This window comes from Enoplosus armatus, chromosome 11 (genome assembly GCF_043641665.1).
Source record: "Enoplosus armatus isolate fEnoArm2 chromosome 11, fEnoArm2.hap1, whole genome shotgun sequence".
Taxonomy (NCBI): Eukaryota; Metazoa; Chordata; class Actinopteri; order Centrarchiformes; family Enoplosidae; genus Enoplosus; species Enoplosus armatus.
Window position 1 is genome coordinate 11,565,152 of NC_092190.1, and position 10,457 is coordinate 11,575,608.

The 10,457-nt window shown below is 40.4% G+C and overlaps 1 protein-coding gene across 1 annotated transcript; it reads left to right on the forward strand.

The window, feature by feature from the left end:
- Nucleotides 1–3,103: 3,103 nt before the first annotated feature.
- On the forward strand, nucleotides 3,104–5,707 carry slitrk5b (SLIT and NTRK-like family, member 5b). The gene has a single exon (XM_070914756.1). It carries the CDS (start codon nucleotides 3,104–3,106, stop codon nucleotides 5,705–5,707), a length of 2,604 nt encoding a protein of 867 aa, XP_070770857.1.
- Nucleotides 5,708–10,457: the final 4,750 nt, after the last annotated feature.

The window sequence follows — 10,457 nt, forward strand, 5'->3', positions numbered from 1 at the left end:
TTAAAGGAGTATTTTCTTTATTTTTCCATGTTACACCAATTTGTAAGTAGACCACTTGTGCAAATATTCATAAGGTTAAAAGCTTTAAAGCTTTAGTAACTCAGATAATACTATTACGGTACCAAAAAAGACCCTTGCATAATGTGTTGACATAATAATCTTAAAAAGCTGTGTTGTCTAGCTGTTTGCAGTGTAACATCGCTTCTGATGCAACAAAAGGCTTGTCAGAGCCCTGACGGTAATGTTCCTGCCAGACATTAGCAGAACAGTTCATTGGGACGCCGAGTGTTCTTGTATGCTCCAGCTGGACACAGTTGACAAAGTGCGAGCCACCATCTGTACGGAACATATATCAGAAGCGCCACCCATCATCCTCGGTGGCCCGGCTCCAACTCCATTTGTGTATTTCTGACCTTGGAGCCCATACTTGTTAGTCATCATCATTTTCTTCCAGTCATTTGTTATGCTGATTCCTTTTGTGTGCATGCATGTGTGTGTGTGTGTGTGTGTGTGTGTGTGTGTGTGTGTGTGTGGCAAGAGAGAGTGCCGTCTTCAGCTCCCAGTTGGTGAAGATTATGTTCAGTGTCATGGAAGACTTGCAGAGATATTCAGTGAGGCTCGTCTCATGCATCGCCTGTGTGTGCCTCATGTTCCCTCTGCACATTGTGATAAACATGAATTAACATACTGCAGAGAGATGTAAACATATGTGTGTGAAGATGCAAAGACTCAAAATTCCCACAACCAAATTTGAAAGGATATTAGATTAATATGCAAAAAAGAAACCCAATTCCTCTAATGCAGACGTTTGTGATGACAGCTATTTTAGTGCAATAAGATATAATCCAGCTGCACAATTATCTTATCACATTGCAACAAACATAAATGCTAATTTATGCAGAAATAGTGGTGTAATGATGGGGTTTAGCTAATGCTGAAGGTCTAGCTCAATATGCAGTGCAAATCTCTGAAGGCAGAGGAAACAGAAGCACAAATGAATTGCATGCAGGCTGAATACAGCCTTCATACTCTTTAATATGAGCCACAGGCAGTGTCCCTGATGTGCCTGCTCTCCTCCCATGTGAGCAAGAGCCAAGTGGGGAGGATGATGGATATAGCTCCACGAGGACACTGCGATATACAACGATGCTTGACATGTTTCCACATGAGTGCTACCGCGTCAGGTTGAGAGGGGCATGACAGGTCTTTTTCTTTACCTTTGGCCCTGTCGCTAAGCTGGAGTGACAATTCGTATGCAACATGTGCCACCAGTTCAGATGCTGCGTCTGATAAATCAAAATGAGAGGAGTGAATAACTCACTCTAATTATACCTCTGCGAGAACTCGTGCCAGGACTGTTTGGTTTTCATTAAGATCAGGTGAAAACACACTCAATGAGGCTGATGAGTCATACACTGTGTGACTCATAGTTTACTATTTAATTCTAATCAACCAAGAGGCAAATATTGCACCATTTCAAGAGTATTACTTTAAGTTTTTAAGCTTTCTGCTGACACAGAGGAGGGTTTGATCAATACACATCCTACCATGGCAAAGTCTTATAGTGTGTTCATGCATCATGCAGTGGATGACATGATTATTAAGGCTGTTCTGCACAGGCCATATAAGTACTTTAGTGCTGCTTTTGATGAGCTGAAATGGGATCAGTGTGACAGTTCATTCAAGGGTTGCTCTTACCTGAGATTTGAAATATTCTGACTGAATCACAAACCACTGAAGCTCAACCACCTCTGACCCCCCGAACAGGCAGAGATATGTTCAGAAAGTTTACAGTCTGATCAGCAGAGCACTTGCAGGGCACCTTATGCACTGCGACTTGATCAACAGCTTTTCTTTTTTTCTTTTTTGCAGGTGGGATGTCCAAAAATAGCAGGTGGGATGTAAATAAACTGCACCGCCAGTGAGATGCTGGAAAGATGAATCGAATCCCTGTCAGGTGAAAATAAAGACTGTGAGTGTCACCAGTGTTTTTGGGCGTCATCTCTCGCTCATCAGCTACCTAACATTACAGGATTGACAGATTATGAAAAGCTGATGTAACTCGGCGTTCCGGTGAAGGTTTTGTTCTCAGGATGAATAACACGATAAGCGGTTTAACAGCCCGCTTGAGCGCAGGAGCACGCCTGGCCCGGTGAATTATTGATATTTTTTTTTGGGGGGGGGGGGGGGGGGGGGTATGTTTCCTGTAGGTAGGTCAACATCTTTTCGGGGGATGTATCTCTGTATGATGCTCCAGTGAGCTGATTCTTTGTGCATGAAATGACTTGACATCCTCCCGACCACCGGGTGTGCGTGCATGCGTGCGTGCGTGAGCGTCCACCGAGAGAGAGAGAGAGAGAGAGAGAGAGAGGGAATAAGCAACTTTGTTACCAGGCATAGCTGTGTCTCCTCCGGCACAGCGTGGTAAAAGAGAAGCATTTGGCAGTTATGGTTGTTCAGCGTTTCATCCTCTCCGGTGCATTAGAGACGACGAACGTGCTCGCACTGATATACATCCTGTCTCCTATTTCGTTTTGACGGATTAAAAATTAGAGAAAAAAAAAAAAAGATGCGCTGAAACACCTAACGAGCCTACATCTTCATCAATGTGCGTGAGGTACGTGCTTCTACCGGGAGTTTAGACAGGAATTATGCAGGATGTGTTATGTCTGACGAGGCGTGCAACTGTGATGCAGAATCTCAGCTAAACCTCCTGTAATTCCCGTTGCTTTCAATTCAAACCAGTATTTTAATTGCATTTTTCATGTCTTGACAAGCAAATGCGTTATGGCTTCCCCCTCGCAGCGGATTTAGACCATTGTTTTGTGCTCATGTCTTGCTTTGACCTTGCTTTTTGTTATTTACATAGCTTGGAGGAGTTGCTTTCTACCCTGCTTTTGTTTGAGCCATTTTAAATCAGCAGCCACGCAGCCAGAAGTTAACCAGCAAATGAAGCTTTGACTCCTGCAGGATACAGCTTGTTGTGTGGAAGTTGCTTTCAATGCAGTCTGCCTGTTTTGCATCACCATGTATGTCTTTTGTTTCTAGATGACATTGAGGATATCTTAGCAGGACTGTGAGCTCGGCCATCATTTGCAGCAAAATGCATCTTTGGATTTCATATGTTTTGCTAAGTGCAACGTCCATGTGCACTGTTGAGATGTTTGGCAGTTATGGAGACATATGTCAAAGACTGTGTGCCTGTGAGGAGAAAGAGGGGATACTTACAGTGAGCTGTGAAAACAGAGGAATCGTAAGTCTCTCAGACATAAGCCCAGTGTACTACTCCCAGTATCATCTGCTGCTTACAGGGAATCTTTTGAAAAAGCTATCTACCAATGATTTTGTTGAGTACAAAGAACTAACAATATTACATCTGGGGAATAATGACATATCTGAGGTTGAAGCAGGAGCTTTTAATGGACTTCAGGGATTAAAACGATTACATCTCAACAATAACAAAATTGATGCCTTGAAGGAAGAGTTTTTCTTTGGCCTTGAAAGTCTGGAGTATCTACAAATTGATTATAATTATATCACTCATGTGGCGCCAAATGCCTTCAGCAGGCTTCGACATCTGGAGGTCCTGATTCTAAATGACAACTTAATATCTACTCTGCCTGTGAACATTTTCCAGTATGTACCATTGACTCATTTGGACTTGAGGGGGAATCAACTCAAAGTGCTCCCCTACTCAGGTCTGCTGGAGCACATGAACAGTGTTGTGGAGTTACAGCTGGAGGAGAATCCGTGGAACTGTTCCTGTGAGTTGATTGCTCTTAAAACCTGGCTCGAGAGCATATCATACACGGCTTTAGTCGGCGACGTTGTTTGTGAGTTCCCTTTCCGGCTTCATGGGAGAGATCTTGATGAGGTTTCAAAACAAGAGTTGTGCCCGAGGAGAGCCATCGCTGAATACGAGATGCCGCCCCTGCCACATTTGAGCACCGATGCATACTACAGGACCACACCATCGCAAGTCACATCCTCCTTAACCTCATCTGGGATTGCACGGTCCTCATCAAGACCAACCAAGGGACCTCGCCAGTCAGGCAAACTAAAATCAAGACCCACCGCTCGCATCCCATCGAATAAACCACAAAATTATGGCCAAATTATTTCATATCAAACCAAATCCCCCGTGCCTTTAGATTGCCCAACTGCCTGCACTTGCAATCTTCAAATTTCAGACCTTGGCCTGAACGTGAACTGCCAGGAGCGAAAGATTGAGCATATCTCTGACTTAAATCCCAAACCTTACAATCCCAAAAAGATGTATCTAACAGGGAATTATATCCCTGTGGTGCGTCGATCAGATTTTGTTGAGGCAACTGGATTAGATTTGCTCCATCTTGGCAACAATCGAGTAGCTCGCGTACATGACAGAGCTTTTGGCGATTTGACACATCTAAGGAGACTGTACCTTAACGGGAATTTGATTGACCATCTTACATCTGATATTTTTTACGGATTGGAGAGCCTCCAGTTCTTATATTTAGAATACAATGTCATTAAAGAGGTTGCTTCTGACACCTTTCAGCATGTACCTAGACTTCAGCTTCTTTTTCTGAACAATAACCTCTTGAAAACTTTGCCAGTCGGAACGTTTATTGGCCTGACATTAGCCAGACTAAATCTTCGCAACAACCATCTGCGATATCTGCCAGTCAGTGGTGTGCTAGATCAGCTTACAGCACTGGTGCAAGTCGATTTGTTCGAGAATCCGTGGGATTGCTCTTGTAGCATACTAGAGTTGAAGATGTGGCTGGAGCAGCTCAGCACTGGCACAGTTGTAAACAATGTCATCTGTGGCTCGCCTAAGAGGTTAGCTGGGGAGGATATGAGATACATTAAGACAACTAATTTCTGCCCTAATAACTCTGATATACTTGCCTCCATGATCCCACCCTCTGAAGAATCTTTTCCTGGCAGCACTATCACCATAGAAACATCCTTGGACTCTGACACACAATACAGCACCATTCCTTTATCTGTGATGATTCTTGCGCTTCTCCTCATGTTCATTGTGTCTGTGTTTGTGGCTGCAGGATTGTTTGTGGTGATGAAAAAGAGACGTCAAAAGAGCCAAAACGAGCAGAATAGCTCCATGAATGCTTGCATTAGCTCTCTCAACATGGAATATGGCCTTTACAAAAAGGGATCCATTCCCAAAGTCAGAACATCTGCGGGACATGTATATGAGTACATCCCACCTCCCACAGAATCCACATGCAGAACTACAGCCCACACCCTGACTGACAGCAAATCAGTGGATGGATTTAGAGACTTCGATGAGTTGAGCGGCGCTTTTCTAGGCAACTCGGACGAAGAGGCAGCCAGTAATGTAATAAGCTCGGAATACAGTGCCACTACTCCAGAGCCTCTTAACAAGCCCTCCACCCCTCACCAAGATGACCTGTGTTACTACAGAGATGTACTTGAGCCTGACAAGCACACCCGCTACAGCAATACGTTACCATGCAAGCATACAGCGCATACATCGAGTCAGTATACCTCAGACTTTGATGCAAGGCATCAATATGTGCACCCAGATAGAGTACAACAGACAATACTCTATTGTACAACACCAAGTACTGTTTATGTGGAGCCCAACAGGAGCGAGTACTGGGAACTGAAAGCAAAGCTCCATATTGATCCTGATTACCTTGAGGTTCTTGAAAAACGAACAACATTTACGCAGTTTTAAGAGACTTGGCCCCTGGACGGTCAGAGTGGATGCATTGATGCAATGTATTCATTTTAATCAGGAATCAGACCATGTTTAAAAGAACAGGCATAACTATTTCATCACGTTTATTAGTGCAATGCATTGTGAGCTACAGTATGCATTTCTGGGAATCATGCTTTACAGGATTCAATAATAAAGGGGAACACTACTAATTTTAAAGTATCACTTAACCCTTTATCCCTGTGGTGTTTAACAGTTTGGTTTAAATGTGTAAATATAAACAAGCAACTAGAGATTCAGGGCTCTTATGACTCATCACATCATAAAATACATCCTGGAGCTGTCATTGACAATAATGTGAGACTGAGCTTTTACTCTCAAATTAGCTGCATTTCATGAGTGTTAATGAACCATGCAGATGATATGTTCTTATCCCAAAATAGACCAGTTACAGTTATATGTATGGCTCCCAGTTCTGTCTTTTCAAATTTACTCAAAGCGAAAGTCATACATGAGAGTAAATCAAATTTATTCTGCCAGTAGACTTATCTGTGACCATGAATTTGACCTGCGTGGAGGTGCTGAAAAAAGTCACATAGGCTACCCATCTGTTAGGAAATTGTGCTCCTGTGAAAAATGGAGTCAGACACATTTAGCGAGGTAGTTTGTCCTCCAGCATGCACTGCTCTGGGATGGTAATATTAAATGCATGAGATCATAAAACAAATTCCAACATGATATCTCAAATCACAGATTATGAGGCCAGTAAATCTCTGCTCCTTTGTTTGCAGATTTTGGGAGGGAATAATTAATGTATCCTAAAATTATACTGAACTGACCTGGTGCATATACTGTAGGGTGATCTGTGGTGTTCCTTCAGATCCTCCCCACCTCCAAACCAACTGCACTTGTGGATTATCGACACATGTTGCACTGAATATCTATGGAATATCAATGTATTGTAACAGTACTCAGAAATGATGTAACTAAAAGTTTATAGTCACAGCTGTATTCAGATGTATTGTAACTGAAATAAAATGAGCTTTAACTGCAGGTCTATATCATATGTCACAAAAAATATATTCTCTGGCATTTTACAGCTTGAAAACAAGCCTGTTAAAAATGGATAAATTGTAACAAGCGTCTTTATTTAGTTGCACCAGAACCAAAGTACTTCAGAAAGAATCAGCTCATGATATATGCAAAGTTTGACACTCAGAGGGGTACATCAAAGCACAAGCCTGTGTTTTATTGTACCCTTAAAACCTTTTCTTTCTTTATCGTATGTCTGAATACACCTGCAAAAATTGTCTTCTAGTTGCAATACATCTGAGTAGATCTACAATACAACAAGAATCCAATGTATCTCCATATACTTCTGTTTGAAATTCTGCTGAAAATCTTTAGAAATCTGTTGGCCTCCAGCTCATATAAAACATGTTTTAAATGACTATTTTTATACAACCAAGTATTTCTTTTTTCTTTCTTTTTTTCTTTTACAAAAAAATGCACTATTGACTTCTCCAGGTCAGCAATGATGTCACTTTCTGAAATGCACCATATGGTAACACATGTGCATATAGCCATAGAAGTAGGTTTGATAACTGCATATGTAAAAGTAACACATGTTAAACAATCTTGCACTATGCATAGATAGTATACTTAGACAATCTGTACAACATGCCAACAGCTCATCCCCTCAGTCATCAACAAACACCCATAAACATGATATTTAATAATGTCCCATCCCATAAATGCTTATTAGAAATTTAACACACATAAATATTCAGAGGTACGTTTGTACCACATTTTGGATAATTAAGTTTTTCTAAAACTTCATATATTTTTAATTACATATGTTTTTAGGGGAATACTGAGTGGATTTGTTTGTATTGCATTACAATGAAAACATTGTCTCATTATTTGGGATTATTAGTTTGATTCATCTGGCAGTTTCACTGCAATTAGCAGTCTCTGTCTCTGTCTTTTTAGGGAGGGATTGATGGATAGTGTAACAAATGTGTAAAGGTCTGAAAGAGCTTTAGCTATTTGATTGAAAAGCACAACAAATGAACGCTGTAGTTGAATGGATACAGTCGTCTTTATGCATACAAATGTTCTGTGTTCTAAAGCAAACTGAGAACATCATCCAGTCTTAATGCAACCAATTTCTGGGTCAATAGTGTAAGCCCAGAAATCTGACTTTCCCCGAGAGTTTGATACACAGAGTAATTTCACTTCATATGCAGTATTATGCACTGAACCTGTCATCTTAACTCAGCTAATTAGAGGACATGGTGTATCTGGACCCTGTCTGCATGTCACCACGTGTTACACTGCAGCATTAGTCATGCTGTTTATCAAGTGTACAGTCTTGGTTTGTTGCCTTTCACATGTTAAGAGTCAATTTGTGATCATTTTGTCACTTGACCTGTGTTTGCTCTTTTGGAAATTAATCAGAACAAATGAAATGAAAACACAGTGAAGCATGATGTAAACCTGCACAGGTCTGTGCTTTGTTACATGTAGGATATTTTTTTTATTAATATATTGCTGTGAAGTTAGTGGTGAAAACACTGTAAACATGCCAACATGCACAGACAGATACACACAAAATGTTTTTATTGTAAGCAGTGGCCAACATCTAGTTAATTGTTTGTGTTCTAAAATTGATAATTATTTTGTTCTTTTTAATGTGTGGTAAATTTTGTACAACCAAACTAATGCAACAGATGAGAAAATAGCACATCACAAAAAGGCAAATTTGCCACTTTTAACATTTTATTTGTGATGACGTTTCATTCAATTCGTACGAATCTTGCAAAGGCAACTGTTTAATGGAACACAGCATTTACTGTATATAACCGAAAAATTGTAATATGTTTTTCTCTTTCAGCTTTTTGTAATCAATGACCAAATTCAGATTTTTGTCACATGTGCGGCTACAAATACTGATAATCCAAAAACATGTTAAATTGAAATGTGACTGTCCTGTGTATATGTGCAAATGCAAAGAAGAAGAGGTCCAGTCAGTGTCTTATTCTTATTCCAATGCTTATGTTTGCTTTTGTTTGCCTTTCATATGAAACAGTGATTTTCTATGTCAACCTCTGATTTGTAAATAGGACACTTCATCAGCATTTCCATACAAACTTGCATCGGCTCTGAAAAGCAAAAACCTGGTCTCTCATTGCAAAAATACAGTACAACTAGGAATATGTGGGGTAAATATATCTACAATGTGCTGTTTCTTTAGTTGTTAGCTGATGAATAAAAGATATGCATTAATTTGGTATACCCTTGTTTCTGTGTTCCATCCACCCTGTGGTGTGTGTGGTTAATGTCATAGTGCACAGAGAGGACAGACTTTAAAATGTTGCACAAAACCCCATTGGCATTTTTCAGAACATTACTGAAATTACAAAATCCAATTCAAATGTTCAGATCAAGCCATTGCCATGTTTCAATTAGGCAAATGGGATATAACGAAAAGGGCTGTGTTGCATAATCAACATGGAGATATTATATTATGCCTTAGTTTTACTCTGTATCACCCACAGACATTTTGACGTGAAGAGCTTAAATGATCAATTCTCTCATGTATAAATGAAATGATTATGATGCTCAAACGTGTTCAAACAGCTACACACATATAGCAGTAGCAGAACAGGCCCAGGGCAGAATTACAAAATGTACTTATAACAAATTTTTCTCAAACAGTTTCTCGTACACGTTTGAATTCAAAATGTTTGATCTTGAGTGCCTCACAGCAACAAAGGATGCATTTACTTGTGTCAACTGTGATGTGCATAAAGCTGGAATGGGGATATGTGACCTTACTGTAACTGTGCAATATGAACACATCTGCATGCTGGCAGACACAGAGAAACTATATTCTTAGCAGACACAGCTTTGTGGAAGAGCAGTATCCATGGAAACATCCAATTACCTGACACAGAAAAACAATTCTAGAGCAAGAGATAATACTCTGACACAGAGCTTGAACTCATTTGTAACTCAGCTTTTTTGGCATTTATGTGATTACTGTATGCTGAGTGTCCCTAAATTGTACACATTGTATCTGAAAGACTAAAGACGACTTCCAATGAATACATCTCCCTGCAGTGCATTTAGGCGTTACTGACGAACACAGGATCTGTGTCTGAAAATAATAACAATTTACTTTAATAAGTCAACAAACCACTGTGGATCCCTTTTGACTCATCTGTTTGTCAGATTGATGGTGTTATGTTGCTTAGCTGCTCGAAGACCCCAATTTTGCGAGGCAGAGGGAAATTAGGGCAGATCTACATTATGTAAGCTTGAAGAGATGTGTCAGGCAGTGTGAAGACAGCATATGACTGTAAGCATTCACCAAAGGAAAAACCTTTACTATCTGCTTACATCAGGCAAGCAAACACAGTAGAAATACCACTGACTCAAACCTCCTTGATACGTCTCTCTTTCTTTCATAGTGGAGAGCAGAGGAGCATCTCACATCTGGCGACATGTGTATGGCTCCCAGATGTTAGTCTCAGACTATGTTTCTGTCCCTGAAGCTTTTTCAGTCTTCTGTTTCCCTGTACAGCAATGCTCTGTTTCTGTCTTTCTCACTTTGTATGTGTGTGCGTGTGTGTTTGTGTATGTTTGAATGTGTGTGTCTGGGTGCATAAATTATTGACTCAGAGTGTATTCATGCTTGCCTGAAGGACTTCAGCCAACCAATGTAGCAATACCTTTACCCTCTCTTTTTCGTCTTTCAACGTTT